At 36.9% G+C, this 21,027-nt stretch overlaps 3 protein-coding genes across 4 annotated transcripts in view; 2 read left to right on the top strand and 1 right to left on the bottom strand.

Annotated features, from left to right (window-relative positions):
* The window catches only part of LOC117790459, a 170,273-nt gene extending 164,166 nt beyond the window's left edge, over positions 1-6,107 (top strand). The window contains exons 13-18 of the mRNA XM_034629913.1: positions 266-472; positions 2,852-3,044; positions 4,003-4,145; positions 4,228-4,493; positions 4,569-4,690; positions 5,134-6,107. Coding sequence (XP_034485804.1) covers positions 266-472; positions 2,852-3,044; positions 4,003-4,145; positions 4,228-4,493; positions 4,569-4,690; positions 5,134-5,570 — 1,368 coding nt within the window. The 3' untranslated portion in view covers positions 5,571-6,107. The remainder of the gene's footprint in view (positions 1-265; positions 473-2,851; positions 3,045-4,002; positions 4,146-4,227; positions 4,494-4,568; positions 4,691-5,133) is intronic.
* Positions 1,332-2,025, bottom strand: LOC117791943 (acylphosphatase-1-like). The gene is made up of 2 exons (XM_034631881.1): positions 2,010-2,025; positions 1,332-1,910 (listed from the first exon to the last, which is right to left on the bottom strand). The coding sequence occupies exons 1-2, from the start codon at positions 2,023-2,025 to the stop codon at positions 1,465-1,467; spliced, it is 462 nt and encodes a 153-aa protein (XP_034487772.1). The 3' UTR covers positions 1,332-1,464.
* On the top strand, positions 3,741-13,466 carry LOC117790460 (carcinine transporter). Of its 2 annotated transcripts, none has more exons than XM_034629915.1 (10): positions 3,741-3,755; positions 10,704-11,028; positions 11,086-11,204; positions 11,304-11,466; positions 11,551-11,727; positions 11,845-11,994; positions 12,119-12,343; positions 12,471-12,598; positions 12,710-13,131; positions 13,225-13,466. In XM_034629915.1, the coding sequence occupies exons 2-10, from the start codon at positions 10,727-10,729 to the stop codon at positions 13,321-13,323; spliced, it is 1,785 nt and encodes a 594-aa protein (XP_034485806.1). In that variant the 5' UTR covers positions 3,741-3,755; positions 10,704-10,726; the 3' UTR covers positions 13,324-13,466. The 2 variants fall into 2 exon arrangements, with proteins under 2 accessions (XP_034485806.1, XP_034485805.1); XM_034629914.1 differs by lacking the exon at positions 3,741-3,755 and adding an exon at positions 9,634-9,972.
* Positions 13,467-21,027: the final 7,561 nt, after the last annotated feature.

Raw genomic sequence — 21,027 nt, 5'->3', positions numbered from 1 at the left:
TGTGAGCAGAGCATAAAAACTGGAAAAGCTTTTTACCCAAAGTTTTTCTACCTACTCCTCTTACCTCTTATTTTTTTTTTTTGTTGCCAAACGACGGCACTTAAGCCAAACTAAACGATGTCGAAATGCAACTGGCTGACTGCCCGACTGCCTGTCTGCCAGTTTGCCTGTTGGCCATTTCATTTGCAAACTTGACTCGACTCAACTCGAGTTTTGTTAATACGAAACGCACTCTTAACTTGGCTTTTTCCCTTATTCTCTGCAGATTGGCACTAACAATTGCACGGCACGTTACCGCACGCTAAGCGGCGGCATCGGTGAATCGCCCTCGTTGTCGCCGAGTCCATCATCCGATTACGAGGACATTGGCGCCACACGGCATGGATTGCCGCCAAGTCTTGTCGCGAAGGCCAAGAAGAATGGGTTGCCCCACAAGGCGAATACCATTTGCCAGAAGGCCATGGTGCATCATGTAAGTTAATTAATCACTGCATTTCTGTAGGAGTGTGTCTGTGTGTGTGTGTGTGTGTTTGTATCCGTGTGTGCACTCGTGACTGACAAAAGCAATATTGACACGGACTCTTGAATTTGAGTGAGCTGCAAAATGTAATTAGCTTGACATTTACATACGATATGCGCCTGATTGGAATTTGTGAGCATCCTCTAATCCTTGCAATTTGTCTACGCCTACGCAGCTTATACGAAGCTCAAAATGCCAAAAACCAAAATCCCCAAAATAAACCCAAAAAAAAAAAAAAAAACCTCAAATACTTTTGGGGCCAAACGAGGCGTTGGGCAAGTTTGAACATGCACTCTAAATGCAAATGCCAGTTAAATGAGTTTTTATGCGCGCCCCAAAATTTCCGACAGACAGTCGGAGCACGTTCTGACCAAAGGTACAAAATGGTTGGCAATCCTTATACCCAGCGAAAATTCATTTGCAGTTCCATACAATTTTTATTTGCCAGGAAAATTTGTAGTGAATTATAAATATTATTACTATCCTAATGGAATTATAATATTTTCAGCTGCAAGTTCTACAACTTGGAAAGATAATTGCATCATAAATTATAAATCAAAACCAGTTAAAAATTATAATTATAATTTCTACACTTCTTGACTTAAAGCTTTCAATTTAAGTATTTAATAATAAAATACTAATACTAATACAAAAATTGAATTTCGCACAAAATTCAATATCCTTTGAATATTTCTGGTCTTACTTTTAAGTATTTTTAACTCAGGCAGTACAATTTAAATTCAAATATAATTTGCAAAAATGTACACAAAAATCTCAGACATTTCTTACAGTAAAAAAATAACAACTCATATTTTTTTTTAGGACTCCGTATAAACATTTATGTACTTTCAGGATGTTAGCACAAGTTTTTTACAATGGCATCTAACTATAATTTGTTGTTTTGTGTTCTGTTGGATTTTATAGATTAAGTGCCCAATTTGGCGTTATTTTCTAGATCTCAAATGATGCTGAGACTTTTCCCTCGGCGTATCGGGGCGTATGTGAAAGTTCTTGAAACCGTAATCTCGTTTCTCTCGATCTTGGGTAAACTCCGCTCTTTGAATATTACTTGAGGGACTGCCAGTTGTCTTGAGCCACTCTTTCATGAGCTGAACCTCGGTACGAGGACCCTCAATGTAACCCTTGACTGTGCCAACTGGCGTGTTCATACACCAACCACGTAGACCAAGAGTTTTGGCCTTCTTCTCGGCGTGCCGTCGAAAGTAGACGCCCTGCACTTTTCCAAACACTTCAAATTCACAGGAATATATAGATGCCATTACTATATGCGATGTACATGCAGTTTTCGAAGTCCCACAGAAATATTTGACAATAAACAAGACGAAATTTTTGAATATAGTACAACGAAACAGAAATTTAAAATAATGCCCTGACGTTTGTTATTTCATTCAGTAAAATTGTTTTTCGGTAAAATAATATTAAACACTGTAAAACCTGAGTATCTTATGGTCGTGCTAGTACTACAAACCCTTCCAGGATGCCATTCTCATAAGAACTTTAAAGAGATCCGAAAGATATGAAAACAATTAATGAAATATGATTATACAGGGTATCTTAGGTCGAGACCTGGCAACAATTTTACATTTAAAATTGGTATAAAAATGCAAAAAACAAACTATTGCAAAGAGTAGAAAATTTGTTACTTTAAATATTATATTATGTCTGATTATTAATTGTTGTGCAGGGTATCTCATAGTCGTTTCCTGCCTGCTTAAATTAACATTGAAAAACTCTTGATTTTTTTTCTAATTTTGCGTCGCTTGCATCGGCTAAATGTTGCAGACAACTTTGATGTTTGTTTGTTGCAAGAGTTGCACGAGTCGCAGAAGTTGCAAGAGTGGCGGGAAGAGTTGCAATCGGCGCCTAGGCCTGTTGACTAACGGTTGATATGAGGAAAGTTTTTTGGTAGCCACCACAAGGCAAGCAGCTCAATTTCGACTGTCAAACTTCCCCACAAAATGCCAAAACGGAAGTGTTGCAGCCAAATCCAAAGATCCCTTTCCCCAAAAAAATAGAAGAACAAGAAGAAGAAGAAAACCTAAAAGGGTCTATATTCCCTCTGTGTGTGTGTGTGTGTGTGTGTAAATTTGTGTGGTTGCATTAAACTTTTTAATGATTTAACTAACAAAACTTTTGGACTATTTCTATGCTCTTTTCCTCGGCTCAACATGCAATTTATTGCACAACATGGACATGCACTACGACCTGGACTTGGACTTGAATCATGATGATGATGATGATGATGATGATAATGATGATGCTCCCAATACAACAACTTTCACTCTCTCTCCTGGGTTGTCTTGGCTGCAGTCGAGTGAGATGCGTAACTCGCCAAAGGAAATTGGCGCATTTAATGAGAATGGACGAAACTTTGTTGCCACAAAGGATACATCAAGGGATTTCAGCAATTCCCAAGATAATACCGACCGTGGCAGCATGAGCGATCAGGCGTTTGCATGTTCCGCCAGTTCCGTTGAAAGTTTGCCCAGCGCATCCGGTTCAAGTAAGTATCTTTATCTATCTAACTATCTGCGTGTGTTTGTGCTTTGATTTTGCTTTTGCTTTTGCTTTTTGGGCGTTGGTTGCAACAACGCCACAACTGTCGGTTTGTTTATAAAAATTCCCAGACTGCCACCCGTCGTTGTTGCATATTGGTCTATTAACAGTTGTAGTTGTAGTTCTTATTGTTGTTGCTGTTGCTGTTGCTATTGCTGTTCTTATTGTTGTTGCTGTGGTTTTCTGCTGCCGCTGCACAATAACTTCAAATTTAGCAAAACTTAATGAATTTTTAATGCACTTGCTGCACAGTCAAGTGGCAAGTTGCATGGGGCAGCTGCAGTGCAATGTCTGGGGCGTGGTTAAATAAAGGGCTGTTGCTGCTGCTGCTGCTGCTGTTGCTCAGTTTTTAATGAACAAAACTTTTAGCTATATGCGCAAAATCTCTTCACCAAATAAAAAACCATAGAACACCAAAAAAACAAAAAAAAAAAAAAATGTAAGAACAACAAGAAAAGCAAAAGCAACAACAAAAGGTGGAGAAGCGAGGGCGTTGCTGGGCGTGGCTGAACAGGAGCAACTTTGAAAAGTGCAAGGAAAAATACTTTATTTTTATGTGGCGTTGGCCAGGACACAAAGCAAGGATTAGCCAAAGCTTTTGGCCAGAAAACTTCAAGTGCTTATTTAAATATTTTTTTGGGGCTTTTTTAAGCTTTGTGTGTGTGTGTGTGTGTAAAAATATTTGAAAAGTTTTTAATTAAGCAAACCAATTGTTGAACTGTGTGTGCGTGTGCGTGTGTGTGTGTGTGTGTTTTGGCTAAAATGCCTTGGCCCTTTGGCTAATTGGCTGTGGGGGCGCATTAATTGGAAATTTGCTTGGGCAAAAGTTCTAGCCAAAAATTGGAAGTTGAGACAAATATTTAAACTTGAGACAAACCATTTACCATTTTCCATTTAACACACAGGCACACAGGCTCTGGTGCGTCCTGGGAGTCCGCACAGCTCGATATCAGCCGAGGATCGCAGCTCATTGGTGTCCATCTGCAAGGCGAAAGCACTTGTCGACAGTCTGCCCAATCCCTACGACAAGGACGCGCTGAAGTTCAAGGTAAGCCAGCACTCGAATTCAATTCCTCTCCACTCAAAATTCGCTCTAATCCAACAACAATTTCCACATGATTTCCTTGCAGAAGGGTGAGCTGATTGATGTGCTGTCGATGAACGCGTCGGGCATTTGGAAGGGACGCTGTCATGGTCGTGTGGGACACTTCAAGTTCATCAATGTGGAGGTGCTGCCCGAGCAGCGCATGAAGAACTCGAGTAGCAAAACCCTGGCACCTGCCTCCCGCTTGGCCAACAGCAACAATGGTAGTGGCAATAGTGGTCCCAGCTCTGTTGAGGATCTGCTGATGCGCATTGGACTCAAGGAGTACACATCCGTGTTCGTGCTGAACGGGTAAGTGGTGTAGATGAAACAAATTTCACAACAAATTTTTTTGTTGGATTGTTTCACCTATCGTTCCATTTGCAGCTACGAGGATCTGGAACTATTCAAGGAACTGGAGCCGGCCGACTTGGATTATTTGGGTATTCTGAGCCAGGAACATCGGGCCAAGCTGTTGACCGCTGTGCAGCTGCTGCATGACATTGAATGTAAGTCAAAGAGTCCCCTTGATCCAAGGACCAAGTCGAATATAGTTTATTAAATATAAAAATTTTTAAATTAATAATTTTATGTTGATGTTTATCAAATTAAAAAAAAACTCAAATCACATTAAAAAAAGCTGAAATAAAAACATAATTTTAATTTTTCTTTTAAATCTAGTATAACTATTATATTAGATTTATTTTTATTCTTAAATTGTTTAATAAAAAAAAAAAAATTAAAATTAAATGCAGCAAAAATTTCAAAGCATATTTTCAATTTTTTTTGGTATGTAAATTAAATTTGTATAATTTTTTATACATCATTTTTAACACTTATTTGCCATCTTAAAATAAAAGCCTTAAAGTTTTAACCATCAAAAATGCCACAATCCACCAACCACAATTCACATTTCAAACACTTAACACAGCTACAAATTTCGCACGTACAGGCTCCGACGTGGACATTGCCGGTTCCAGCTCCGAGAATGATGAGGCAAGATTGAACAATATCAACAAGAAGCATGGCGCATCTCCCTTTGGCCGAAGACACTTTCCCCGCGACTCGGGCTGCTATGAGGGATCACCGTTGCCCAGCTCACAGACACCGACTCAGGCGGTGAACTCGACGGACGAGTCGAATAGTCTGGACGATGTGGTGTCCAAGTGTTCGAGTGAGATAATGAAGCGTGTGGAGAGCGCACGACGTTGCAAGGATAATCCGTTTAAGGCAACGCTGCCGGCGCGTGTGGGGAAGAAGTCCTTTCTTGGCGGCGGCGGACTTATGGGTGACGATACGCTCACACGTGGCGGACTCAGTGAGAAGTCGAGCGATTCGGGGGTCAGCAGCAGTTCGCTATCGTCGGGTCCGCTGAAGAGCAGCACTTAACATTTGCCAACCATTCTCGCCCACGAGCTGCTGCTGGGCGTGGGCCAGGTTGCGGGTGCCACCTCTCCGACCACATCGGTTGCCTCGGCCAGCATGGTTGGTGGCAGCAGCACTGGCTGCAGCAGCAGCAGCAGCAACATGAATGCCAACGCACCACTTGGCAACATTTGCAACACTCTGCCGCATGCCCCATGCTCAGCATCCGGCAGCGGCATCGGACTACCCAATAATCATCTGCCCCTCAATCGGAATATGGTGATGTTGCGCAACCATTTGCGCAAAAATACAAGTGGCAATGCCAGCCAAGTGTTGCACGACGACAACAAGGATCAATAACAACCCATTTATTACATACAGATTTTAGTTTAAGTTCTTAAAACAAGTAATCAATATTTGCGTTAGATTGTATGTATTTCAATTGCTGTGATTCGATAGTGAAAACAAAAGGCCAAGTTGCGTCTTTCAGTTCAAATGTATAGTGTATAGAGACAGAATAGATAGACAACAGACAGAGTGCGATAGAGAGAGAGAGAGAGAGAGAGAGAGAGAGATAGAGAGAAAGAGCGCAAGGAGTTAAGAAACAGTTTAAACAGTCAGATAGTCAGTCAATCCTTCCTCCGATAATGTTGGCATTTATATAATATATATATATCTATATATATACACTTATTTATAGAGTTGTAAAAGTAAACGAAGAGCTATATACATATACTATACTTAATCAAATCGTTTAACTATTTTTAGTTAGCCTCAACTATTATTTGCCATTTGCCTATTGTTTTTTATTGCTATAAATGTGTATGTATTTCGCAACGTGATATTGTCAGACGTCCAACTTGAATTGCAGTTTTCAAATAATTTAAACAAACAAGCATAAAAATACAAATAAAAATGTAAAGATAAACTCAAGTTGTTTCCTACATTAAAGCACAGATAGTGCAAGCAATAGACCAATTACAATTTTAACAAATATTTACATGAAAATTAAAAGCAAACACCAAATGCCAATTAAATTAAAATTTTAACTAATTCTATTTATCCGATTCATTTGAATTGTTTTAAAATTACAACTATTGTTAAATATAAAAATATAAATAAAAAAAAAAAACAAAACAAAGAAAATCCGTCAAAATTGTAAATTTGCAAAATCAGCTAAAGAAAATTGTATGCTAAGCAATATATTTGAAAACGTAGACTCCATGCAAGCGATCTGTAAATAATTAGAAACTATTGACACTGGAGTATGTGTATTTATGCCATATAATTAACTATAATATATATACATACAATTAAGTACATAAATAAATATATTTATATAAACATATTGAATTTAAACTATTAGCTATTTAGCAATAATCAAAAATGCGACAATGAAATTAGTCAGACGGCAGTGCAGTGAAAGTTTTTAATGATTTCGTATCAATCAGTTGAAGAATTAGTTAAATAAATAAATACAATTAATCAAGAGCAAGCACAAAATATATAAATATATTAGTAATATATGAATATGAATATCAGAAAAGGAAATACCAATTGACAAAATGTACATTTTAGAAACGAAATCGAAACAATTCCAAAATGCTTTTTCACATTAATTAGCATCAGATACATATTAATATCCATATTATTAAAATTACATTTAATCAAGAAACAAAGAAAAATTTAAAGATTTAAATAAAATTTAACAATTAGTCAAGAAATTAATGCGCACGTGTTAAAACCAGAGGGTAAAATTATTCTAATGTAGGCATTTTGAATTTTTATTTATCTTATTAACAATTAAGTGTTTCAACTGTAAATTATAATAGAAATTTAACAATGCAAAAATACAATGCACAACATGCAACATTGCGGCATGCGACATGCGGCATGCAGCATGCGGCATGTGCCAACAGTTTCCATTTATCACTGTAAAATGATGTAATTAAATCGAATATGTAAGCAATATTAAAGTTTAACATTACAAAATGAAATACCTAAGGCATCACACTGCAGTTTCAGGCAACAAAGTAAATTATTACAAATTTCATTAGAACACTTTAAATAAATGCAATGCAATGACGCCTCTCCAAAGCTCCCATACATTTTAGACAAAACTCTCAGCAAGAACAAAAAAAAACAAATGAGAGAACAATGAGAGAACAGCTAATGAAAGTTTATGCATAAATCAAGTAAAAGTCTTAAATAAAAATGAACATATCTAAAAAATAATCACACAATGACTTTTTGATGGTTTGGGCAATGGAATTTTTTTTACAGCGTTAAAAAATATTCTGAAGTGAGCAAATTAACTTATTCTCTTTCTCACAGAAATGGAAACGATATTTTTACTTTGGAAATAGATTTGTTTTGGTTTATTTGCTTTTATGATACTTTTGCATATTTACTTATAGTTATGCTTAAATTGTACTGCTGGTAATCAGGAAGAACAAGTTGATTTTCTAAAAATAGATGTAATTGAGCCATCCAATAAATTCCCAAAGCTATGATCACATAAAGAAGACCGACTTAATGATATCATTTGCCAACTTAACAGCACTTACTTGTACTTAAGGCTATAATTTCGCTGACATTGAGCGAAGACTCTCTATGCTATCATCAATTTGAGAATACACGTGAAAGATAGTGTGAATATAAATATATTCATACGTATTTGTAAAGTATAATCTTATAAAGTGTCGCGCGTAAAATGCGTAGTATAAAATAATGGAAAAAGAAAAATATAATGTAAACAATTTATATGAGATAGAATGGTATGAATGCAGCATGGTTGGTTGGATGTCGTCGGCCTATGGTATCAAAAGATTCAGAGCGTATCAGCGTCTCGGTAATCTGGTGTGATGCTGATTAAATTTATGTCACTCTTGAAATAGATCTATCTGCGGAGAAGGCATAGTAATGTTTATTCATACGGTAAGCAGTTACACTTGTGACTACTTGAAACTGAGTACAGCTCAAACATGATTGAAAAGCATCTCAAGCCGTATCTCTAAATGTGTCTCTGTCTGTATCTGTATCTGTATCTATGCTGGAACTGTGCTTATCTGTTTTACTTCTCGTTTGCATTTACGTGTACTTCTTATGCCTGTCTCACGGTCGGGAACTCGGGAACTGAACTGAATTTGCGCTTAAGTGCTTTAGTAAATTGTTAAATTGCTTTTGTCTTTCATGCAACGAATAAGTAAATGAAAATATGAAAATTGATATTATTGCATTTGCACAAACTACGTGGACTTTATCTCATTTTCTGCTACACTTTTGCGCTTAGTTTCAGTTTCAGTTGCTGTGTGATCCGGGCCACAGTCAAAACAAAAGCGCATAAATAATAAATTTCATAATTAATTAGTAAAATATAAACAGACAATAGAGTCTATGAACTTTTAGCCTAAAGAATGTGCTAAAGTAAAAGAAAACTTAAAAGTGCAATGAAAAATTAGAAAATATTAAAGTAATATAATATAACTTATCTTACCCACATTGGGACCTATCCATTTGATGACTTTAATGAGCTCCGTCGCAGTTTAATTTTTTTGATATTTTTTTAACATATTTGGCCAGGAATATAAACCTATCTTATCAGATTTGACGACTAGACTTTCAGTGCATTAAAAATATCTAATGCCCGTCGTAAAGCGAATTACACAATTTAATCATTCTCTTTCCAATTTCTAGCAGCTAAAAATCTTTATCTCTTATCAAATTTGATCGACAGGCATATACCCCGTAGGCAAATCTTACACTTCAACTCTTTGTGAAAAAAAGTTACTTAAATTTTAAAATTCTTATCTAATTCAAATACATTATTGTGTTTATTTTATTTATCTTAAGTGTTACAGAGTATAAAAACCCGAACTGAAACACAACCTGGCCAAACAACGGGCTAATACCGTTCTAAAGGTATCTTCTAGCCGAACAATTTGAACTGGAGCTCACTAAGTTAAATTACAAGCTAGAGGCCTGCTGTTATCAGCAATTCTATTATAATGATTATGCACTCTGTAAGTTAACTGATAAGCCGACTGTTCCCAGAGCGTCCCGCTTTATACGCTGGCATTTTAAAATAGTTACTCTCATATCAACACCATCGAGAGTTGGTGACGGTTGATGAATTGCTTAACCGGGAATCAAGTAGTCCTCAAATTGTATTTCCATACGCAATGTGAAAAGTGTAAACGAGAAGTGAATTTTGTAAAATAATTTCCATAAATTGGCCACGAATAAAAACCATTTACCAAGTAATATTTTTAATTAAATTATTAATATCGAAAACAGAACAAATTTGTGTTAAAGCGCAATACCGAGTCTTACCTTGACTCTGGTACATACAACTATTAATTACTACTTGAAAGGTGTGGTGAAATACTTTCATTGGCAAGAATAACTAAATTTTTATAAGCATTATGTAAGTTCAATTTAATTAAAAACAATATAAATTATTAAATATTAAATTAAATAAATTAAATATTTAAGGTTTGATCCATAAGAATGATATATTCTTATTACTGAGATTTAAAACCTATTAGTTTTGATTGTCTGTCCGTTTTTTAATTTAATTTAAGTTTTTAATTTTTCAATGGTACAATTTTATTTAACTTTTATTTACCAAAATAAACAGGTCACTTAAAAATCAACATCTTACATCTAAAAATATTGAGAGACTTTTGATATCGATAGTTACCTTTGAAACGAACCAGGCATAACTTAAAAATAGTTCTTCTATAGCTCAGGCTCGAAAAATAGAATTTAAAGAAAGCTTTCTGAAATTTCATCATGAAATAGGTGCTCCATAAAGATAAATCTATCAAATGTTATTGCTCCCGATTCTTATTGCTTTAATAAAACTAAGCATTTAGATTTCTTTATCTATATTATTCAATATACTATTTTTCCGCAACTTTAATAGTCCACATTAAAGAGATTCCAATAAAAACGTAAAATTAGAAGTAATTAGTAGACTTTTAATATCGACACAGAGGTCTATGCTTGATAAGTAACAAAATTGCTCGTCTAGCTTTAAATAAATGTTATTTAATGGTTTGTTTAGATCAGGCTTTCTTAAGGTCTTTCATAAAGATAAATCTAACAATTGTTTGCCAGATATAAAATCATTATTATGTACTTACTGGAATTCAGATAGCAACGGCAGTCACTCAACAATGAAAGATAAGCTGGAGGAATCAAACAATAGTAGAAAAGCATCAACGTTGGTCCATGAAATGGACCTAGATGAATCGGAACTGAATGATCCATTTCAAGCTCTAATGGAGAAGGCCGGCAATCATGGACGCTATCAGACATTGTATAACTATATATTTGTGTCAGGATTGGCCCTTGCCGGCGCCATGATCTATATGAACATTATCTTAGCCCTCAACATTCCCGATCATTGGTGCACTGTGCCAGGCAGAGAACAAACCGATTTCACACTGGATCAATGGCGTGAAATGACACTGCCAAAGTGAGTTTAAATTTGAGAAATTAAGAGAGTTTTTTACTAATATTATATCGGTTGCAGAATGAAAGATAATCGAGGCAAGTTAACTTCGCACAATTGTGAAATGTATGATATGAATTTTACACAAATAACCGATTGGTCGACTTGGAACATAAGTCAGCGGACAAATCTAACCACAGGTGAATTGAAGATATAATAGATATCTAAATTTATTTATACGCAATTTCAACTTGGAGTTGTTATAAGTTTTCCTAATACCTTTTTATGGTCATTGCCAGCTTGCCAAAATGGCTGGACCTACGATACGACTTGGTACGACAGCACAATTCCAACGGAGGAGAACTGGATATGTGCTAAGGATTTGTTTGTAACAAATGTGTTCGTTGTGGGTCGTGTGACAGAGGTTGTCGGTTCATTTATATTTGGACAAATGGGCGATTCGTAAGTTTCATTTGTCGCAAACTAAATTATGTTCGAGAGTGCAATTGGTAATTGAATTTGTATTTGTTTCATTTTGGTTCACAGACTTGGTCGCCGTTTGGTCTACTACATTAGCGTCGTCTTTTGCTCTGTGGGTCGCCTGGGTTCCATATTGTGCACTGGGTCGTATACGTGGTTTCTTATCATGTCCGGCATTGTTGGCCTCACCGTAAATAGTCTCTTTCAATCGCCGCAAATTATTGGCATGGAAATCTCACGGGAGTAAGTTTGACACACACACACACACACACACACACACACTGGCTAAAGTAAACTTTTCTTTAACTAACTTTACGTTTGGCTGGACTTCGAATTGGACTTGAACTTCTAATTGGACAGGGAGGATCGCAGTCGAATTGCGTTCTTTCAGAGCGTCGGTTGGTCCGTTGGCACAACGTTGATGCCACTGTTGTTCTGGTGGTTGCGCCACTGGAATTCCTTTATGTGGCTGACATCGCTACCCACAGCGATGGTTTTAATTTTCTCCAAGTAAGTCACGCATACAATTCAATTGTCAACGCAATCCCAAATCAAATTTGAATTCCAATTTCAATTTCGTATTCTGTTACTGTTTCTCTGGCTGTTTCTAATTTCATTTGTGCTTCTTGTCCAGATACGTCATCGAATCACCGCGCTGGTTGATTAGCAAACGTCGTTTCCGCGATGCCATTGTCCAGTTCAAAAAGATTGCCAAAATTAATGGTCGTAGCTTCGATGTGACCGAGAAAGAGCTGACCGAAATCTATAGCCGGGACAATCATGAGGTTACCTATGGCATGGCATCCCTATTTAACGGCTGGCGCTTGGCCCGCAATACCATCATCATGGGCTTCAGCTGGTGGGCACAATTCTCACAATACCAAAAAGCAATTTGCATTTCTAACTGTCGACTATTTGTCGGATTTTTCCTTTCCTTTACTTTTCTTTTGTCGTTTCCTGTTTTTCCATTCCTTATTCCTTTACAGGTGCGTTGTGGCCGTTTCATACTTCACATTGATTCTGTTTACCTCGCGAATGGCGGGAAATCCGTTTTTGAACTTTTTTTACCAAAGCATTGTCGAAATTCCTGCCTTCATGTTGGGCAGATACTTTGGTGAGTGGCATCAGAAGGAATTGCCGATTGGCCACTGATTGGCAGCTTACTTGATGGTCTACTCTGTTCTCTGTTCGCTGTTCTCTGTTCTATTGTTTCGCATTTTTGCAGGTGACAAATATGGTCGACGTTTGACCAATTCGGTTACCTTTCTACTCGCCTTTTTCACCTGCCTGCCCATCGTTTTCTATGCCACGGATGACCGTTTCGAGTGGCTGATGATCTATTTGGCCACCTTTATCAAGTTCCTCAATGCGTTAACATTCTTTACGGTCAATCTGCAATGCCTGGAGATTTACCCGACGTGTATGAGACAAACGGGACTCGCATTGGGCACAATTCTGGCAAATGGCATTGGTGTATTGGCACCGTATCTGGTTTATCTGGGAACGACTGTGAATATCTGTGCACCATACTATATATTGGGCACCCTGTTTCTGCTGGGCGGAATCAGTGGCCTCTTCCTGCCCGAGACAATGCACAAGAAGCTACCAGACACCATGGAGGAGGCCACCAACTTTGGCAAGCACGATGTAAGCTTCGACAGCATCGAATTTATAATTTATAATTTAAATTATGCAAAGCAGCCGTAGCCTAATTTCATTTTTCACAAATTTAATTTACAGAAATTCTTCAGTCTGCCAAAAGCGCCGCTGGCGCAGGACAAGAAGCTGGCATCGGAGCCGGAGTTAACCAAGCTGAATCAGCCGGCATTTGGGCCATGATGGAGCCATCCAAACGCAGTGGCAATGGCAATTGATTTGCTTTCTCACTTTCTTACCTTTTTGTTGGCCCGGTTTTTTTTTTGTGATGTTACATTAAGTACGCCCCAAGTATTACGAATAAACTGTTGTTATTATGCTTAACATATAAGTATGTAAGGTAACTGTAATAAGCCCCATATAAATTACATCGTTCTCGTCGTGTAGAATGAATGAATGAAATCTCTGCAATGAGTTTATCAGCGCATCTGTCAGATATTTACAAATTACCTGTGATACCATTGCCATTGCCCTTGGCATGAATAAGGGATGAGCACGGAGTTTGTTGCTTCTGCTGTGCCTCTGCTGATGTTACTGTGGCTAATTTAATAAATGGCATCGCATACACACGCGTCGTATACGTAATGCGCAGCACTCGTCTGATTTATGCCAGTTATGTATCAATTTTTATCACCAGTTGCAAAAATGAGGCCCCCCCCCTCCTTCTGCCTTGAACTGCGCCTGCGAGTTGGCAAAGTGTTAAACTGTAAGCAGACACTAACACCACCAACAACAACAATAACTACAATGAAGAAGGTAACAACAAAGTTATGAACACAATATTTACATACTCTTTTATTGGAATAATGTCAGCGAATAATACCGAACATTTTTTCAAAAATTATTTTAATTTTTCTGTTGGTATAATATATATTTTAAAAAACAACAATTTTGTCTTGTTAAGTTGCTAGTTGAAAGGTCTGACCAATTTCAAGCATTCATTACTTTCTAAAAACTAAACCGAGAAGCGAAAAATCATTTTGATCATGATTTGGCCTTTAAATTAGGTTGTTATTTAAATTTTTATTAATTTCGATAAAAAAAATTAATTTTCCTTCAGATCTTGGTTTCCATTTTAATGCAAAGGTTCCCCCTCTGGAATTATAGAAATATAAAATTTGTTATCTTAAATTTTCATTTTTAATCGACTTCTTATATCATAGTTAGTATAAAACAGCACTTTTAATTTGATTCTGTGAAGTTTAATTTTGTTATAAAAAATCATGGCAAATTGAACAAAAATTTGGACTTGTAAAACTGCTAGGTCAAAGGTTCGACCAACTTCAAACTTTCATAACTTTAACATAACGTCATTTTAATTATCGTTTGACCTATTAAATCATTCTGTATTTAAATTTAATTTCTTTAAAAAAAAAAGTACCAACTTGTTTATTTAGTGGAAGTCAAACGGATTCTCCTAGTCGAAATACCCTTTGCAATTCTAAGCTCAAAAGTTAGTGGTAAACTTGTTTGTGCTAAGGCAGAAGGCAACGTCGCGACGTGCAACTTTTATGTGGCAAGGTGTTTCGTTTTTCAAGTTATTTATTATGATTTATTTGCCAATGTGGCACGCTGATGTGGCAGCGTCTGCTGAGACTGAGTCGAAGGCTTTCAGAGTGTGTTGGCCTGCAGCAGCGATAAGTAAATTGTTTATCCTACTTGTGAATTATGTGCTGCGACGGCCAGTCAGGGACAGGAACGGGGGCTGGAGCACGAACAGGGTGGGAGGGAAGTCAAAGAGGAGTCAGAGTCAGCTTGATGATCATGTTGATGTTCGTAGAGCTCTGCTCTATGATGGCCCTGGCAGCAGCTAACAATGTTATGCTTTCATAAACAGCTGAGCGCAATTTTCTGATAAGCCAAGTCCTCACTGCACTTGTATGTGTGTGTGAGCGAGTGTGTGTGTGTGTGTGTGTGTGTGTGTGTGGCTATTTGTTTCAATTTATCATAAAAGGCAACGCCGGAAGTCAGCCAAGCTGCAGTTGAATGAACGACAAGCGAGAATGTCTTGAGCCGGCTTAAGGCCTTAAGACAACGTCGAAGACGATGCCAAAGTCCTTGGCACTGACGCCATAGATTTACAAAGGGATTTTCAGGCATTTGAAGTTTGACTCTGATGCACTCTAAACCCGTTGCTCGAGTGGCAATAACAACAGCAACAACTGCATAAATATTATGCACAATTATCACTGTCTGGCTGCCAGCCAAATGCCATTTTTTAAAATGTGAGCAAGCAGCGCAGCAATAATGAAAACAAATGAGAAGAGCAGTCAGAGAGGAAGAGTGAGTGTGAAAGAGTGTGTGGGAGAGAGAGAGCGGGAGTCAAACAAGTGTGTGCAACAATTAAAGTCAAATTAAATGTAAATTAAATTGTATTTATAGTTAATATTAAACGCTGCCTGAAAGTATGCAACATTTTTTTTTGCTCCTTCTTCGTTTGTAAAATTCCTTGAAGTTTTTTCATATTTCACTCAATTGGGAATGAATGAAAACTATTTGCAATATTTCATGTGAGCTGCAAGGCGGCCACATGAACAAAATCCAGTCAACGGGCGCGAGTGGCACGTTGCACGTTTGCCTTGCTGCGGGTGCAACAACAATGATTGCGCTTTATTTGCGATAATAAAACACACCATCGCGCCCAGAACGACAAGAAGGACAAGAACCTAGGAGAGATGAGAGAGGGGTGAGAGGGGGGAGAGGGGTGAGAGGGACGATGGCGACTTTGGCGAAATCGAACCGCGAAATTGTAACAAACTGCGCGTACATTGGCCTCCATGGCAGCGGTAATAGCAAAAGTCAGGACCCAGAGCCAAGTACGAGTACCATGCAACAAGAGACCAGGACCCAGACCCGGACCCGGATGCAGAGCCGGATGTAAGCGAGTACGCGAACGCGAAGGCGAATTGCGGACGCGAATCCGGGTGCATTGCCAGGCGCAAAATATGGCAAGCTGCAAAGAATATTTAAGCTGCGACGTTGCAGCAAATATTAAAGAAAAACATGTGGAAAATAAAAAGAAAATATCAGCAAAAGTGTGTGAGGAAGAGAGAGAGAGAGAGAATGAGATTGTTCTGGATGCTGGCAGAAGGATTTACTGCATATTTCATGTTCACAACGAACCAATTTTACGCTCTTCAAATCCTATTAGTCAATGGCCCTTTGGGGATGCAACAGCAACGGCAACGGCAACGGCAACGCTAGTCACGGCAGCTGTTCGACAATGTCAGAAAGGGTTCAGCTGGGTGGTTGGGTTGGTTTGGACTTCCTTTTGGGTGGCTTCATTGGGTGGTTCGTTTGTTGCTACTGTTGCACTCATTGTGATTTACTTATAGACACATACATGTACATATAAGTAATACTCAGACGTACTGGTCCAGGTCAGCTTAGTCCGCCTGGCATTTCCGCACGATTATGCATGTGTGAGTTTGTATCTGTGTGTGCGTGTGTGTGTGTGAGGCTGCTCGAGCTGTGGGCTAAGCCAGCTATCGTACAAGCCACTGTAAAAGCCCTCATCAATCTCGCTACTTGAGAGCATGAATTATGAAAAACGTGCAAAATGCAAACGGAAATTAAAATCTATTACAAAAAAAAAATACATTTTAAGTCCTTTTCCCACACACACACACACACTCACAGACAAATAACAACAGCTAAGCCAAGGCAAAGTTCACAGTTCGTTAGACAAAATGCTCGCGCTGGTTTGGGCACAGAAAATCAAACAAAAACAAAGCCCCACACAAAACCGAATATAAAAAAATAAACACAAAAAAAAAATATGGAAGAAAATTTAATATATTATACCCGACCAGCAGCAGAGGACTCAAACATTTTTGCGACAGGCCTGAGAACCCAAACTACGGGTTGTCTCCTGCACAGCTGTTGAAAAACAAACCTCAACTTTGGTCACATACAAAATTTCTCTGACATGGAGCTGGGCTTGAAATTGGAAACTGAGCTGATGTCCTTTATTAATTTAACAGGCTGCCACAGCGCCTTTGACTACAACTTGAACTACAACAGCAACGAAATTCAACAAGCCATAAAACATATGAGAGTCTATGCATTTTTCATGAGGTGTTGGCTTTTGTGCCCATCACAATCATCATCCCAATCATTCCAATCCCAGTCACTGCAAACCCAAATATCAACACTCTTTCCCTACCGCCTGTCTGTTCTCCTCCAGCTTTGTCTTCTCCTCCAGCTGCTCCTGTTCCTGTTCTGACTACACTTGAACTTACAATGACATGTTCGAACTTCGAACAGTGAGCTCTGCATATTTGTATTTCCAATACTCGTCAATGTGCAGGTGTGCATTGCATTTATATTTCCATTTTGACTGCAGTTTATACAAATTGCTTTCATTAGTTTTAATGGACTTGCCTGTTAGGCGATATTTGTAGATGGTCTCGTTTTTCTTGCATTTATGAGCATTTTGATATTAATACAAATCAACTTATGGCCAAAACCAGCATGGTATATCAACTTCTAATTTACACAGCTTTAAGAGCGCACTTGGCCTTTAGAGAATGCAATAAATTCATATATTAAATATTTGTTTATATGGAAAATATAATTTGTTTGTAATAGAAGAATATTAAATGAGTTTGAGAATATTGTTTGAACTTAAGCTTTAAGTTTTATGTTAAGCAATATTAAGCCCAATATATAGATTATTTAAACTGGTTCACATACTTACTACAATTCTGAAAAGCTGCAAATTTGTTTTACAATTTTTTATTATTCCTTTGGCAACTTTAAGAATCACTAAACCTAAACGCAAATTTGATTTAATTCATATTATTCAACGAAATCTGGGAGACAATTAAACCTAGAAATAAATACCTACGTGAAAATCACTTAACAATCAAAAATCGCAAAAGCGAAAAAATCGATTCATAAATTAAACGTATTGTAAACAATTAAATCAAAAAGTTTTATATTTAAGTCACGTTACACAGATTGTAGATGGGATGTTGTACAGATTGAAACACTTTATTCAGTTTTATACGCATTTAAATATAATTTTGATTCAATTTGCTGCAAATGCGCCACATGATATATTCAATTGCAAATGATATATGCAAATATTCAATTGTTTTAATTTGTTTTTTGATTACAAACGGCCGACGCCAACTGGCAATTATAAAATATTCGTATTTGTCATATGTTTCCTAAATGTCAAATTCAAAATACATATTGTTAATCGTAGATATATATATATATCTTGACAATCTATATATAAATTGTATATATTCATATTTAAATCGTTCAACACGCGCTTTAAACAAGGCATTCGATATATTCGCTTACATTCATGAATATGATTTGTTATTCATTTTTTCATTTCATGGAGCCACGCATTTGAAATGCATTTCGGCATTTTGCTTAAACACTTAAAAATGTAAATTGAAATACGTTTTGTTTTGTTTGGTTTGATTCGTATACATTTTTGCACTAAAACTCGAATTTTTAATTGTAAATATAAATATTTCATATCTCATCAATATTTATGCCTAACCAATAAATATGCTTACATATAAATTCCCATTTGTATTTGTTATTTATAACTGTATTTGTTTTATCGATTTTTGTTAAATTGCTGAACACAATTTGATAGACTTTTTGGAAATTCGATTTTCTTTATGCTTTTTTTTTGTTCTTTGTTTCATTATTTCAGGCTCTTTCAGAGCTGTTTGATTTGTTTTGGCCAATTGTTGTGCAGTTGGCCATATGAACTCAGTCATTTGCTTGATCAACTTTCGATTGCCTTTTGCAATTGCCTTAAATATAATTAGAAGTAAAATCGACTTTTATTTGCAATTTTAATTCAACTTGCTGATAGCTATGAACAAATCGTTAACTGTCAGTAAATATGCATATTAATCTATTTACGTATATGTTTCTTATAGTTATAAACAATTAATTCAACATATGAGCTGAGTTTTAGATTTAAACGATTTTACATCAATTATTTCACCTAACAATTTGACAAATGACCGATTTCAATATGCTTATATTAATATTGAATTACATCATTCGTGAGTATCATTTTCGCTTAAATTTTACATTAAAGTACACTCCTTTTTTATTATTTACTTTTTTCTGTGAAGCTGATTAGAAAGTTAAATTCGTAAAAGTCTTTAACAATCCATATTAAATTTTCTTATTTTAGTTTATAAAATTGATTGGCATTTGCATATTCATAAGACGAATTGTACACATATTGTAGCTATTTTATTATACCCTGTTCTACAATGCTTATGAAGGGATTTGTTAAAGTTGTGAATGAGAATGACCTGAAAGTTGTGGTTACATTGGACTGTGACTGTACAGGGTATCTGCTGGTCAAATACTGACTTTATTGGGTATTAGAAATTATAAACGAACCTCGTATAATTTTAAAGTTATACATTTCTATATAGTTACATAAAAAGGGCTTTAGTTTTATTGCTATTATTGTAATATTGCTTCAGCTGCTGTCTGTAAATTGGCATATATTGTAGTAATTTATATATGTAGTTAAACAATTATGTATGTATGTATGTATGTACTGTATGTATATGTATTAAGCCGGCGCACAATTTTACACATGACTGCCTATATTGCCTATATTTAATTTCACCTTTTTTTCACTGTTTGCATTTTGTTTGTCTCTATACTATTTCACTATGGCTGGTTGATTTTACGAATGAGTTTTCATAGCATTTAATTAAATTGAAATAATAAAATGGTAGAGGAGGCAATGCAAATGCAAAAGCTTAATTGCATGTTAACAAAAATGAAAAGCAGCGTTCAACATAAAATTTGCAATCAAACTTAAATCCGGGATAATTGAGCACGTTATAGACATCGCTTTCCGCTAAATTTCATTCGTTAATGAAATGCATATCAATTGAATACGAAAATGTATTGTAAATGTTTGATGATATTGAGGTGAATACGATTTGCAGATCAACTCGGATTGGCGACATTTTCCACTGCAATTGACGTAACAACATGCTGTTAACTGTTCTTTTGGCTGCCAACAAAGTACTTTGGCTAATCACGGCTAGAGCTGCCAAAAACCTGAAACGGAAACGGAAATGAAAATGGCAAATGGAAAATGGCAACATAGAAGCATGGACACGCATTTCGACATTTAATAGTCTTAGTTTCGGAGCTTAGAGATTTACACTCACGTACACGCTAAATGTTTCAATTTTGGCAGCTCCATAAGGCGCCGCAGACATTTAATAATAAATGCGAGAATCGAGCGAATTGGCCAAAAATGTTTGCCGCTTTCAACTGCAGACAAATTGGGAATTTGTGAGTGTGCAAATTGTGAAGAGACAACCGCTAGCGAGTGCATTTATTGAGTATTTTTTGTGCTTTTTGACCAAAGAGCAAACAAAATTAGAAGCAAATTTCAAATGCTTTTGGCCAGCTTCAAAATGCAAATCGCATTTGCTGGCCAGCTCGCCTTGGCTGGAGTTTTCTCTTCGTTCTGTTGCAGTGTCAACTTCGTTGCATACTTTTCTGCGCAACATGCAATTAAAATGCAAAAAAGCCAACGGCAGCATTGATAAACCCTGTCACGCCCCCTTTCCAACTCTCAATCAAAAAAAAAAAAAAAAAAACAGAAAGAGTCAAAATCGATGCACTCGAATGTCGAACCCAAACCGAGCTATAACCAAACTCACCCAGGCTGCATTTTGCCAGTTTGTCTGTGCAGCGTCTGCGGTTGCAGCAACTTTGCGCCATTTTGAGTGCTCACTCTCTGAATGTGTGTGTGTGTGTGTGTGTGTGTGTGTGCTCGTGTTGATTCAGCGTTAAGCTTGTTGGAATTTCGCGTTCTGTCAACATTCCTTGCTGAGTTTCTAATGCACTTGCCGCTTGTTATTGCGA

Source organism: Drosophila innubila (genome assembly GCF_004354385.1).
Source record: "Drosophila innubila isolate TH190305 chromosome 3R unlocalized genomic scaffold, UK_Dinn_1.0 2_E_3R, whole genome shotgun sequence".
Lineage (NCBI taxonomy): Eukaryota > Metazoa > Arthropoda > Insecta > Diptera > Drosophilidae > Drosophila > Drosophila innubila.
This window is presented reverse-complemented; position numbering and strand designations above follow the sequence as displayed.

Bases quoted from the DNA above. Each gene is read 5' to 3' on its own strand.
- LOC117790460 (XM_034629915.1), top strand. From the start codon at position 10,727: ATGAAAGATAAGCTGGAGGAATCAAACAATAGTAGAAAAGCATCAACG. The intron at 11,467-11,550 runs GTAAGTTTCATT...TTTGGTTCACAG, and splicing joins TTTGGACAAATGGGCGATTC to ACTTGGTCGCCGTTTGGTCT. The intron at 12,599-12,709 runs GTGAGTGGCATC...GCATTTTTGCAG, and splicing joins CATGTTGGGCAGATACTTTG to GTGACAAATATGGTCGACGT.